This window comes from Dama dama, chromosome 12, assembly GCF_033118175.1.
Source record: "Dama dama isolate Ldn47 chromosome 12, ASM3311817v1, whole genome shotgun sequence".
Classification (NCBI taxonomy): Eukaryota; Metazoa; Chordata; class Mammalia; order Artiodactyla; family Cervidae; genus Dama; species Dama dama.
The window spans coordinates 3,760,579-3,774,893 of record NC_083692.1 but is presented as its reverse complement, the minus strand read 5'-3'; the positions used below and the strand labels follow the sequence as shown (position 1 = coordinate 3,774,893).

General features: G+C 51.5%; 1 protein-coding gene across 12 annotated transcripts in view; it reads right to left on the bottom strand.

Moving 5' to 3' along the window:
- The window catches only part of FOXN3 (forkhead box N3), a 432,012-nt gene that overhangs the window by 25,269 nt on the left and 392,428 nt on the right, over positions 1-14,315 (bottom strand). For 10 of the 12 annotated variants that reach the window (XM_061156461.1, XM_061156457.1, XM_061156463.1 and 7 more), the window contains 2 exons: positions 11,090-11,155; positions 710-812 (listed from right to left, as the gene is read on the bottom strand). In XM_061156461.1, the coding sequence (XP_061012444.1) occupies positions 710-812; positions 11,090-11,155 (169 nt within the window). The remainder of the gene's footprint in view (positions 1-709; positions 813-11,089; positions 11,156-14,315) is intronic. The other 2 variants (XM_061156468.1, XM_061156469.1) reach the window with 2 other exon arrangements.

Genomic DNA, 14,315 nt, shown 5'->3' with positions numbered 1-14,315 from the left:
TTAGAAAGCCAGCCTGGAGATGGCTGATGGGAGGGCAGGGGTGGGCAGAGAGGCAGCAAGGACAGGAGGGAGGCTCCCTCCCGGGCGAGCGACCAGCCCTCCCCTGGGGCTGGCAGGAGAGCTGAGAAGGTGGAGGAAAGAGACTTCCCAAGAGTCCATGAGGTATGGCAGCTGAGATGATTCTCGGAAGTGGGGGGGGAAGCTAATGCCACCTGGTATTTACAGACCGCTTACGGAAGTGCTTTTCATACCTGATTGTTTTGCATGTTTCATTGTAAGCCTTCCCAGGAGGCAGAGGAGCTTCAGGGATGAGGGAAGTAACCCACAGAGGTCAGACATGCACCCAAAGTGAAAGGACTGGGAAGTGAGAGGGCTGGGTCTAGAGGTCGATCAGTTAGCCCAGAATCTAATAACCACCTTGCCCAGCATTTCCTTCTGCTGACTTTACCCCACCTTCTCAGAATAGAGCAACTTCACTGCCATTTTGCCTCATCTCATCTGCAAGAAGACCAGGGTAATCTGACGGCCTGGGAAGGAGAAGCTAGCACCTAGATTGGAGTCCTCGGGAGTTCCTTTAATTTTTTCAGACACCCAAGCTACTTCCGCCCTGACCACGCAGAGGCTGGGCTTCCCCAGCCCCCAGGTGGCCCGTGGGCACAGAGCGCCCGTCCCGCTGCTCAGGGGGGCTTCGCCCCGCAGGGCCCCTTACCTCACAGCTGCCATCCCAATGGGCGTGACTGGCAACGGCCGGACCCCGGGGAACAGGCCTCGGCTCAGAACCCGCGTTCCGTTCTGTATCACTCCTGGAGGAACTGGAAAAGCAAAGAGACACCACACATGAATCCCGCTGTGAAGACTTCTGTTCTGAGTCAGAAATTATGGCTACACCAGAGAAAGACAGAGAGAGAGGGAGACAGGGAGAGAGAGGAGATACTCACAGGTACAGAGGGCAAGGAGACAGACAGACAGACAGACAGAGAAACACACACACACACACACACACACACACACACACACACACACACACGGGCGTGACAGATACAAAAAGAATGCCAAGAGAGCCAGACAGAAAGACAGAAAGATACCACACCTCAAGAGAGAGATTGAGTTAGTCAAGTCAAACCAGTAGCTTATTATTGATGCCTTAGTTAGAAAAAAAAAAAAAAGATGAGTTTTTAAAAGTGGGCTTCAAATATTATTTTCCTGCATTTATTACATATAACGTTTTATCTCCAGGCAGACCCTTTTGATCTCAAGAACCTGACGCCATCTTGATCAAACAAAAGCATTTTCCTCATGCTTCTCTGGCCATGGTCAGAACTGGGAATGTCTTTTAAGAGTCCTTAATCCAGGAAGGGAAAGAAAAAAAACAAACAGCCAAAAGAACAGCAGAGCTGATTTTACAAGCTCCTCGGCACCTCAGCGCTCACATCTCCTGGGCATCCTCACACCCGTCTCCGCGGGGAGTGCAGGGCCCTCGAAGGCGGGCTCCGTCTCAGAAGCACCTGGCCCGCCTCCCTCCTGCCCTGGAGCCTCCTCTAAGCAGACGTCCTGGGAGCTCTCTTGTCACTCAGCCCTGCATTACTCCTGAGCCAAACTTTTTGTCATGGACCATCAGACACTGCCCGTGCTGTGTGTAACGCACAGTGGCCTCACGCAGATCTGAGTATTCACACAACAGGGGGACCAGGAGCAACCCCTGGGAGTCGGTCTTTTCTGACCTCCCAAGCAGCAGTTTCTGTTGGCGCACGCTAATATTCTTCTAGCATCATCAGTACTCCTCCACGTGTCTATGGGGCCAGGCACGCATCCCGTGTGAACACTCTGACAGAGGGCTTGCACACCTGGGTTTTAATCTGTTCTTCTGGTAGGACTGTGCAAACTCACAGAATTTCCTTTTCCTTCTCTGAGTGGCGTTCTCGAAGACTCTTTCCATCTCTAGCATCCTAGAGTCCCCAGCCCCTGGCCCAGACTCATCCGAGGGCAGGGTGGACAGACTGCTTTCTCAGACACAGACCTAACCAAAAAGAGTCTATGAAATCATACCTTCAAAAATGAAAACCACTCTGAATATTAAGTTTTTTTTAAAGTCGATAAGTTTTTTTATAGATTGTTTTTTTGATGTGGACTATTTTAAAAGTTTTCGGTTGTTTCGGCTGCCAGACATGAGGGATCTTAGCTCCCAAAATAGGGGTCAAACCTGTACCCACTGCCTTAGAAGGCAAAGTCTTAAACACTGGACCTCCAAGGAAGTCCCTGGATATTAAAATTTTAAAGCCGATATTATTTGTGTGGAACAACAACGCTTCCCAAAAGACACAGTACATACTTTTTACTCCTATAATTTCAGGTCTCTAAGAGCAGACTTTTGTAAATACTCTAAACCATAAGTCAGGTCTTTCACGTTGGACAAAGGTCTACTCTGGAACATGGGCTAAAGCTGTAGACTGAGACGCCCTGGGCCGCTCCGGCCAGTGTTTTCTGCCACGTCTCACCCAGGTTTGTGTAGGGTCCCTGTTACTAGGTTGTACAAAAGGGGGGACGGGAGACAAAGCTGAAACTAGTGCCTGCAGTCATTACAACCAGCACAGTTGGGGCTCGAGAATCCCCTGTATGTTCGCATATTTAATTATGAAGGTAGGCTGAACTAGATCAGGGATTTCTACCTGTCACTTAACAGTCATCCTGATTTCAGACTTTAGGTCAACTGAGGCAGGGGACTCACCAGATATCTTAAAAGCATGAACCTGTTATGATATGATATTGCAACTAATTATCATAGAAGAGTGTCCAGAATTTAAATCTACCCCAGTTATGGAACAACTTTTTTGTATAAAGCTATAAGACAGCATGGTGTAAGTGCAGACCTATAGATCAACAGAACAAAAGACAGTCCAAGAAATAGACTCACGTGTATGCAGTCAACTGATTTTTGACAAATATGCAGACAACACAATGGGTTAAAGAAGAGTCAGAACAATCAGAGATCCACTTGGAAAAAAACGAACTTTTGTCCTAACCTCATACCAAGTTGGAAAACTAATTAGGAATGTGTCATAGATCTAAATGTAAGGACTAAAGTCACAAAACTTCTGGAAGAAAATACAGGAGGGAAAATACCAGTAATTCCAGAGGACAGACATATGTATAAACCAGTAGGACTCTGGCGCTCAAGACAGATGCTTCAGGTGGAGGTTATTTTTGGTTTGTCTGTTTTGGGGATTGTGGGAAAGGGTTTTTCAATTATTCTGTGGTATCTCTTCAAAATGGTCAGTATTTAATGTATCAGTCACTAGGGATCTCATCTAGAACATCAAGCAAATCTGACAGAATGGTACCCCCCCAAAATAACTTAAATATTTAAAATCTATACCACAGTTATAATTCTTATCAGTAAAAATTATTACAGTCTCATATACAGGTTGTATCAATCAATGGATTAAATTACCAAGTACCTGTCTATACATTAAATGAAGAGGACGCAGGGTCCCCCAGTTAGGTGGGACAGACAGAGAATTGAAGAGACAATGAGAACATACTATAGCAAGCACTAGGCCAGCGAGCCTATAGGGATGAAGGATGGAGACAGCTAACCCAAAACAAGGCTATCTGGGAAGCCTTCCTGTAGGAAGTGCCATTGTTAGCATTCAAAGGCACATCCCAGGCCTGGAAGTGATAAAAATCATAATGTGCATAAGAATTAAAAAGTAATCTTGACAAAGCATATAATCCTAGCAGGAATGAGATGCATCTATCTACACTACATCCCTGGTGGCCCAGGCAGTAAAGAATCCACCTGCAATGCAGAAGACCCGGGTTCCATTCGTGGGTCGGGAAGATCCCCTGGAGAAGGGAAAGGCTACCCACTCTGGTATCTTGCCTGGAGAACCCCATGGATAGAGAAGCTACAGTCCACGGACAGGGTCGCAAAGAATCAGACATGACTGAGCAACTAACGCTTTCACTTTCACTATGGAAACTGGGAAAACCACTGAAGGGTTCTGAGCAGGGACATGGTCTCTAGCCTGGCGGCTGAGAGCCAGACTCTGGTGTCACATGACCCGCCTCTGTGTCCCGTTGGCGTCCTTCACTGTCTGTGTCCCCTGACCAGCTCCTTAAGTAAGAAGGGGGGACACAGTATTGACCTCTTGGAGTATTTAGAGGTTTAACTGAATAAAGACAGGGCTGTTCTGAAAATAGATGCCGGTCTTCAATCTCAGCATCACCCATGTGCTCAGCACCCCCAGAGGAGCCCGGGAGCGGCCCACGAGAACAGGGTGAGACAAAGCTGGATGGGGTTGGAAGCCCCTGGCCATTGTCCAGGTCACACACTCAGCCGGAAGAGCGGCCACTGCACTCACAGCACAATCACGTCAGAGTCACTCCTGCGGCGAAAACACCCAGAGTACGTAAGTCCTGCGACAGAGACAAGGGAGCCCCGGGGACGGAGCAGGAGGACGGAGTCCCGGGCACACGTCCCCTGGCCTGGCACAGCCCTGCATTCGTCCGGTCGTCAGGAGACGCAGCCCCGCCTGTTCCCGGAGCCCTCTGCCCCAGTGGCTGGAGCCTCCGATCCCCAGGGGCTCACCCGGTGTGAAGGGGACAGAGAGAGGAGGGCAGCCCTCAGCAGGCGGCCCCGGGACACCGGGCTTGCTCGAGCCCTCGTCTCACTACGCGCCAGAGAAGAAGCTTCGTGTGTGGTGACGACTATACTCTTGGGGCCACACGGCCTCTGGCCAAAGTCCTGCCCCACCACACGCCCTGTGGCTTTGGGCAAGTGCCTTAGCCTCTCTGTGCCTCCGTTTTCTCACCTATAAAGGAGGTACCAGGAGCATCGTTTTGTAGACAGAACAAGACAAAGCACATGAGCTGCTAGCTCAGCGGCGGGCCCATTCTACAAGCTCACTGTCACCAAGATCACCGTGTTCATCCTCCATCCCCCTCACCTCACCAGCGCCCTCTTATTAATTATCTCTAAGGCACAGGACTTAATGGGGTCAGGACAAGCGGAAATTCTTTCAGTCTATGATGCTTTTTGTAGCTCTCCCTAACTGCTTCTCTGAGGGCTCAGCTGGTAAAGAATCCGCCTGCAATGCCGGAGACCCTGGTTCGATCCCTGGGTTAGGAAGATCCCCTGGAGAAGGGAAAGGCTACCCACTCCAGTATTCTGGCCTGGAGAATTCCATGGATTGTATAGTCTATGGGGTCGCAAAGAGTCGGATACAACTGAGCGACTTTCACTTCACGAACTCTGTACTCACCCACGAAGACATCTTCCTGGTTAATGAACTGTATTCACTTCACAGAGACTCTCACCGACGGTGTGCCCTGCGGCATGAAAAGCCCTTCCCTGAGTTGTTTCTGGAACCTGGCGAGCCCTTGGACCCCGGCGCGCACTCCCACAGGAGCCAAGCCCGGCTCCCCAGTGCTCGCCCAGCAGCTCGACGGGGGGCGGACGTGCCCCTCTCTGCCCACGGCGGCCGGCGCGCACTCTTAACTGCTCCCACCCTTTTCTCCCTTCTGTCTCCACCCCCACGTGTCAAGGCTGTGGCGTCTGAAAGATGAATCCCGGCCGGTCTAACACGGCTGAGAAAGGCATTCCCAAGTCCCCGCGCCATGACTTTTTGAGTCCGGATCTGGAGACGGGGTCAGTGCCCCTGGCCCTTCACTTCTCAGCATATCTTCTCCTTCCCTTCCATTTCCTCTGTGTTTCCCCCAATGCGTATCAACACACATAAACTCAGGGCGCCTACCTAACCTGCTGAAATTAAACCTGGGCTCCAGCTAGAGAAGAGACGTTGTAAGAAACTGGATAGTTAAGATCAACCTCAAACTCAGATTTGTGGCTTCTCACTAAATCAACTAAAAAAAAAAAAAAGAAAAAGAAAAAGCACCCCCTACCCGCCCAGCATCATCCTTTTCTGCTACATCATTTAAATATTTAGCTCTTCACATGGAAGTCCGCTCAATACTCTAATAACCTACATGGGAAAAGAATTTGAAAAAGAATAGATACATTTGCATGTACAACTGAACCACTTGGCTGTACACCAGAATCTAACATTGTTGATCAACTCTACTCCAACATAAAGTGTTTTTTAATTGGCTCTTCTAGGAGAGAAGACGTATGTCTGAGACCCTCACATCCTGGGACAAGGTGCCAAGGACATCAGCCCTTTGTCTTATATTATACAATGACCCTCAACTTTTATCCATCAAGAAAGCAGCCCTCACATCCACACACAAATCAAATCAAGCAGCACCGTTCACTGTGGTCCAAATGTGATCACTTCCAGAACCCGAAATAAAAAAAGTGGAAAGCATGAGAGAAACTTTCGTTCGCTCTCCGCCCTGCCCTGCCCCGGCTTCCCCAGCCCCCCTTCCAGCTTCTAAAATTAACCTCTGAGTTCCAACTGTTAGGCTAGCAGAGGCCATAAGCTGAGCAGCAGGTGATTCGATAATCCTTCCCTTTCCTAGGACTGGCCTTTGCTTCCTTGCAAGGACGCCAGGAGGGCTGAGAGAAGGGCGCCCGCTTCCTGGTGCCTCTATGGGCATTCCAGCTTGGGGTGGGGTAGGGGGGGTGGGGGGTGGGCTGTGGACCTCCGCCTCCTCCCAACCACCTCCTCCCCCAATTCTGTTGTTTTGTTCATTATCTAGAGTTTCTCTCTGGGAACATTCCAACCAGGCATGATGTCAGCCTTTGAAGATGAGTGGGCTTCCCGGGTAGCTCAGTGGGTAAAGAATCCGCCTGCAATGCAGGAAGGAGACCCTGGTTTGATTCCTGGGTGGGGAAGATCAGCTGGGGAAGGGATAGGCTGCCCACTCCAGCGTTCTTGGCCTCCCTGTGGCTCAGCTGGTAAAGAATCCATCTGCAATGTGGGGGACCTGGGTTCCATCCCTGGGTTGGGAAGATCCCCTGCAGGAGGGAACGGCTACTCACTCCAGTATTCTGGCCTGGAGAATCCCATGGACTGTATACTCCGCGGGGTCGCAAAGAGTTGGACACGACTGAGCAACTTTCACTTCATTTGAAGATGAGTAATGGAGATCAGACTTCTGACTTAATAACAATTCCTCCACTGGGGTCAAAGGTGACTGGCAGGGCTTGTCAAAGGAGAACTGCAGAGCAGGTAGTTAAGCAGACGTGTGTGTGTGTGTGTGTGTATGTGTGTGTGTGTGTATCTGCAGTGCTCAGGTCAGGCAGAGCTGACTCTTTGTGACCCGGTGGACTGTAGCCCAGCAGGCTCCCCTGTCAGTGGAATTTCCCAGGCAAGAATGCTGGAGTGGGTTGCTGTTTCCCCCTCTGGGGATGCTCCCGACCCAGGGATGAAGCCCGCGTCTTCTGTGTCTGCTGCATTGGCAGGTGGGTCCTCTACCACTGAGCCATCTGACAAAACAAATGTGGCCTCTCCAGAGCAGCTGGAACATGGATCCAAACCGAGCCATGATCTAAGTATACTGGATTTCAGACTCACTATGAAAAAGGGGATGTGAAATATTCCATTAATACTGTAAAATAATACTGATTACATTTTGCAGGCCGATTCTTTATCACTGGAGCCACCTAGGAAGCCTTAATTAGAATCGAGAAGCTAGAATTAATCTACAGAGCCATACTTTTTTTTTTGGCAGGGGAGAGAGATGTGGCTGGATTTGACCAGAAGCATAATCCAAAGCTCAAGAGACAACGAGGCGGCAGTGTCCTGCCTGGATTTTTCTGGAAGCCGTGTCCCGAAGAGCCCCTTACACATGATGGCACGCCTCGTGGAAGGCTCCCCATGCCGTGAACAGACCGAGCCAGAAAGAGAGAACGCTCCCGCTGGTGCTGCGGGGGAGACGACGCTGCAGGCTGAGGCTCTGATGAGCTCGGCGCGCAGAGCTGCTCCGCAGACAGCGAGGCGTCAGCGTGCCGGGAGGGGCTGCGGGGCCCCCAGAGAGGGGGCTCAAGGGGCCCAGGTGCGGGGGGTGCCCCGGGGCAGGAGGGGGTCCTCCTGAGACACGGGGCTGTGCTGACCGGGTTCTGTCACCTCTGGAGACGGCTCCTTGCTAGGACTTAACCGACTCCCAGCCTGCGGCCAGTCTGCCCGCAGGAAGGAAGAGCGCAAGGTCTCAGCGGCTGCCGCCTGGGGCCCGCACAGCGCCAGCGGCAGACGGAAGGGGTGGGGCCCGCTCACACGGGGGCGTGGCTCAGCCCGGGCGGTGAACACGGGGTGGGGGGCTGCAGACAGCAGCCCGCGAGGATGAGGCTCCAGTAACAGACGGGCCACGGGCCCGCGCGGGGAGCACGCGGGCAGGACCCCAAACGTGGGGGACACGCACGCACACACACCCCGAGGCAGGCTGCCCATTCCCCACCAGCGCCCCGGTGTCTGCTGCCTTTGAGTCTTTTGGCTAAGGGATCAGTTCAGTTCAGTCGCTCAGTCGTGTCCGACTCTTTTCGACCCCTGGACTGCAGCACGCCAGGCCTCCCTGTCCATCACCAACTCCTGGAGTTTACTCAAACTCATGTCCATTGAGTCGGTGGTGCCATCCCCCCCTCCTCCTGCCCTCAATCTTTCCCACCATCAGGGTCTTTTCTAGTACGTCGGTTCTTCGCATCAGGTGGGCAAAGTGGCTAAGGGATCGCCTCCCACCGTTTCCAGGCTTTGGGCAAAGCCGGCAGCGTAGGGCACAGTGGCTTCCGCACTGAATGTCCGGGATGGTCTCCCTTCGGGAGGCGAGGTCCTCTGCCTCACATGCCAGGCAAGAAACGTCAGCTTGGGAGGGAAAGGGAGAGCAAAGCGCAGAAGAGCTGGGTGCAGAGAGTCCCAGTGTCGGGGACACACACCTCTGACTGCGCTTCGTAGGAGGCTGAGGGGGGCCCCTGGGGACGCTCAACGTGTGCTCATCTCCTTCCGACGGCCCTGCTCCAATCTTGGGGCTTCTCACCCACTGACTATGCCCCAGCTGGATTTCCAGGAGATCTGATGAGGCTTGGGGTCAGACAGGAAGGTGAACATAAAGCTGATGCGCTCCCCTCTGCCCAGTCGTTAAGCTGACTTCTCCGCTGTCTCCTTCCATGACTTCCGTGGGCTTCCCGGTCCCTTCCTACCAGGACACTAGAGCCTGCTCCTGGTGGGCTCACCAGGGCTGTGGCTGGGCTTCTCACAGAGCGAGGCGGGAAAGCCCTACATGACTGCACAGCTTCATAACGTGAACACGGAGCTCTGAAAACTCAAAGGCAGCATTTCAACATAATAAGACTATGGACACCCCGAAAAAAAATTGTTACCATCTGTGTTATAGTAACGGAGAGGTGGGCAGTTCATTTAGTCATGAGAACACTAAAAACAATTAACTTCTTAACTCATCAGGATCAACCCTTTTCCCTTTCTATCTGTGATCAAGAATCTAGCGATAATGGATCTTTATAAAATTGCCCAGGATCTGTTAATGACCAATCCTCTTGCCTTTCCTCGCTTAGCTCCTTTATTCCCGTTCATCAAAATAATTTCTTTAAACCAACGATCACTGCGGGCAGTGACCCGTACGAAGGAAGGCACCCGAGCCCTACACAGCTCTGATCAAGTCAGTACGCCTGCCCCGTGATGAACTGTCCAACTTGATTTCAGAAACTGTTTCAGACTGTCACTGGATTACAGTCTGGTCTACTGTCTTCCTGCAAGAGTCATGTGAGAACCGAGTTCTTTTTTTTTCACTTCCGTGTAACTTCAAACATCCTTTAAAACCCGCACTACAGGTTAACTGTGAGTTACAGGGCTGCACCGCTTAGGCGTCTGCTTAGCAGTGGCGGTTCCTTCTTGGAGGTGTGGGCAGTCTTTATTTCAATGGCCAGCAAGCTGAGTTCAGCAAAGAGAGAGTGAGGAGACCTTGCCTTCAGGACCAGGTAACTGCAGCCTTCGGCAGAGAGACGACTCTGTCCCGAGAACGCCTGGCTGTGCCTCTTGGGTCTTTTAAACAAAGGAACAGGGAAGGAAGGATGGAGTCCATTTCCTAAAGCTGCTGGCAGGCTAGGAGGGACGGTCTAGAACTCGACATCAGACAGCTGGGGAGGGTCTGGGAACAGATGTTCTCCTGTGGGAGATGCCACAAGCTCCCGAAGTGGGGGGTCCCTTTGCTCAGCAGGCCGGGCAGCGCTTAGAACGAGGAGGGGGTCAGCTGCAGCACCCTGCGGCCTCTACCCGGGGAGTCCACGTCCACGCGCAGCAAGGCGGTGACGCCGTTATCCTGCCAACGAGCCGCGGGCGCCGAGCTGGCTGCTCACACGGCTTCTGCTGGGAGAGGGACGTGGCAGCTGGGAGGACGAGGGACAGACGTCTGCATTTGTGTCCTCAGTCATCCCTGGGAGAGCAGACAGTTCCAAAAGCACACTAGGCTCCAGAGGTGGGGAAGAGACATCAGATGGCGCATAGAAGAGCAGTTCAAGGGAGGAAGCCAAGAGGTGTCTTGGGCTTGGCCTTGCTCGAGGGCTGACAGGAGGGCTGACAGGAACCCTGCTTCTCGAAAGCAGCCCTGCCCTTCTGTCTGTGTGACCGTGGGCGCAGGATGACACGGAACGGGGCACCCCGGTGTTGCCCTTTAGAGGCTGTTCCACGCTCCTGCACACCCACCTCACTAAGCTTTCCTCTCCTTGTCCTAAGACGGGAGCCTGCTATTCATGAGGTCCCCAAGGGGACAGGAATGTCTAAAAACGGCTTCCACTGAGTCCCACGACTGTGAGGGTGGTCCCCGTGGCCTATTCTAGCAGAAACGACAAACTCCCAGGAACAGCTCCTGAAGGAGAAAGGGTCTGTTCTCTGGGACTCATTCCTGGTCCCCTTCCTTGCCCCGCAAGTCTCAAGCCCTGAAATTATCTTAGCACTCTGTCGTCTTGGAAACACACCTATGCATTCATTCACACACGTGCGTGGCCATGTCTCTCTACACACACGTATGGAATCACGCACTGTGTTAATTCAAAGTGATTCTATAAGTGGGGGGGTGGGGGGACGGTCTGCTTGGGCATTAGTTCTTCCTACGGCCTCATATGTAAAGGAGAAGGTTAAGTTCACAAACTGTGGTGCTGTAGGCTATAGAAATATCTACTCACAACCTGCTTGTATCTCAGGGGGAGTATTCAAAAGCATCATGGCAGTGGCAGCATCAATGTCAGGATCTGGAAAAATCAACCAATAAACAACATTATTTACAACGGGGCTGGTGTGTGTGTGCGTTCTTCCCCCTGCAAGTTACACTTTACGAACGCAATAGAGAAAAAAAAAAAAATTCAGGAACTTGGGTCTTCCATGGTTGGCCCAGTGGTTGAGAATCCACCTTCCAATGCAGGGGAACGAAGGTTCGATTTGCTCGTCGAGGAACTAAGATTCCACATGCCGTGGGGCAAGTGAACCTGAGTGCCTGCTTGTTACAATGGAAAGAAGTCCTCTCGCCACAGTGAAGGGCCCACACACGGCAACAAGGGATCCCGTGGGCCGCATCTAAGACCCAACACTGTCAAAAACAAAGAAATACATTAAGAGCCCAGAAACTAGAGGAGCATTCCCAAAGGTGACTTTCTCCCCGTTTGGATGTGCACAGAAGAACGCTTCTCTAGGAGGAGATTTAAGGGGCACGTTAGCAAGGCTTTCAGACACAGCCCGGGTTCCTCTACATCGCGCTTATTGTATGATTTGCACCGTATGCTCCTGAGAAGCTGCTGATCTCCGCACCCACTCAGCCTTTCCCCCTGGGGTGGAGGGGCAGGAGAGTGGGGGGACAATAGAAAGTTCAGCCATGGGAATCTGTAATGAGGTGGGGACGCTCACGGCATCAAGAAGAGAAAGCACTAACACACCTGCATCTATTGAAATACAAACAAGACGTTGGGTTGTTTCCATTTGTCAGCAGAATGCAAACCGTGTTTTATGAGGTTGTCGCAGCAGCGGTGGAGGTGGTGAAGGCATTAAACGCACACACACACACACACGCACACGCTTCAAATCCAGAAAGAGAAAAAAATTACGGTTCTGATGTTGAACGTACAACAGTTGTTTCCACATCTATTATTGCTTTTAATATGGGACCAAAAAAAAAAAAAACCCACAAAAACTCATCACTTCATTGCTATCCATCTTTGTAGGTTTCTGAATCCTTTCTGATCCACTGGTTGACAGATGGCTGGTTACACACAGACAGAAAAATATTATCCTTTTATAACCAAATTCATTTTCCTCTGAGAAACAGCAGCGCTGCTGCTATGGAAATGAAAGTCACCATGGCAACGGTAAACAACCCCCAAGAACGGTCACTGAAGGGGCTGAAAGGAGCAGCTGCCCCGGCGTGCGTCCCAGCTGCCTGGGGCGAGGCTCCCCGGCCGGGCAGGGAGGCCAGGCGACAGGCGCCGCCGCCACGCCCCGTGCACGTGAAGGGAGTCGACGGCCACAGCCTGGCCCTGGAGATTGCCACCAGCGTGTCCCCTGCACCGGTGACCGATGACGGCGGGGGCCCCTTCACATGCGTCAGTTCTCATACCAATTATACACCCCAACATTCAATTTACTGCTAATGGCTCCATGGCACTTTATTGGGGGTTTTTATGCTAGAAAATGACTTTTTACTGTTTTAAAAAAAAAAAGTACATTTTTCATAACTTTATAGGAGCAGTTTAATTCCAGGGGAAGTAATGTGATGCAGTATAAAGCCCCACAGGCGATTAATAATAATATGGATGATGCTGGTTCCAAAAGACAATGTCTCAAAAAAGGAAAAAAAAAAGAAAAGAAAAGAAACAAAACAAAAGTAAATGAACTAGACTCTGTAGGCCTTTTCCTGTTTTACCTGCAGGAGGTCCATTACTTACACTCCACAATGGAGTGCACGTTTATTTTGATAAGTACATTGTATGAGAAACAGGTAAATTAATTTATTTGACAACTCCTGGGGCAAAGTTCCTGAAACAGTCATCGATTCTCCCTGATCTTAAAATATTAATGCATACACCAGCTGAACGATGAATCAAAAAAGTTAAAGTTACACTCAGTGCTGTCAGGGCTGCTGCAGCGCCTGCCCTCTCATCTCCCCACCAAGACAAAGGGCTCACAGTGCCCAGGTACTGCTGGTGTCCCTCAAGCCACGGGCAGCAGGCAGCTCCCGGGAGGTCACGGTGGGGGCTGAGGCCTTCCTCTTTTTGGAAAAGGCCTTTCCTTTCTTGGGACTGAGAGAACATGCCCGTTTCCCCTCGCCAAGCAGAAGTTCTTTGCCATCTTTGAGAACGCAAGTGTTGCAGGCAACCCAGGGCTGCCTGCCTGTGGAGGGTCCCCACCTACCCCGGCCACTCCCACGTGGAGTTTTCCTGAGTGACCAGGAGGTCTGATGGGGACAGAACAAGAGGAAACACAGGTAAGGAGTCTTGAGGCTTTTCCTGCTCGTTTTGTCAGAAAATGAAAGCAAGCAGTTCCATACTCTTCAAAAACACATCTGACCTCAGGAGGAAGGTGTCAGGGACCACAGACAGAAAGATATAATGAAAGAAATGCAAAGAGAAGAAAGAGAACCTTAAAGGGAGAGAGTACCCACATCGCACGGATTTTGCAGAACCTCAGTGGGGCAGCCCCAAGGGCAACACGGGCGGCGGGGAGAGCTTCAGGCCCACACAGCATCCACTCCAGCCCCTAACTCACCAGCCCCCATCGAGCCAGATAAACACGCATGTTAAGTAAAACTAAGACGCTTCGGGACAAGCCCTCCAATCCTTTCTTCCACCCAGATTCGCCATGCCCAAGGCCTCCAGAGATAAACATTCCGTTGCTATCTTGGCGTTCCTGCTGGTCTCCAGGCATTTGGGGGTGAGTGTAACACCCAGCCTTCTCACTGTTTCATTCATAATCAGGTCCCGAACCCCACTCTCCATTCTGCACGGGTCGGAGTCCCTGGGAGCATAAGCCTGAAAAGGCAGCAGAGGGAATGGAGAGAAGACGCGGAATGCCTCCATCATGACCTCTTGGCAGGTGAATTAGCAAATATGAGAACTGCAAATGGTATGAGAAAATGGTGAGGAAACGTGTTTGTGCAGGTGTATGCTCCCTGGTACGACGGTGCCAGCCCTTCCCCAGGGGATACAGCCAGAGTCATCCTGGGGGTATAGTCTGATGAGCATGACAAATTTTATACCACTGCTCATCATTCAGTTGCTAAGTCAGGTCCGACTCTTTGCAATCCCATGAACTGCAGCACTCCAGGCTTCCCTGTCCTTCACTATCTCTCAGAGTTTGCTCAAACTCATGTCCATCGAGTCGGTGATGCCATCCAACCATCTCATCCTCTGTTGTCCCCTTCTC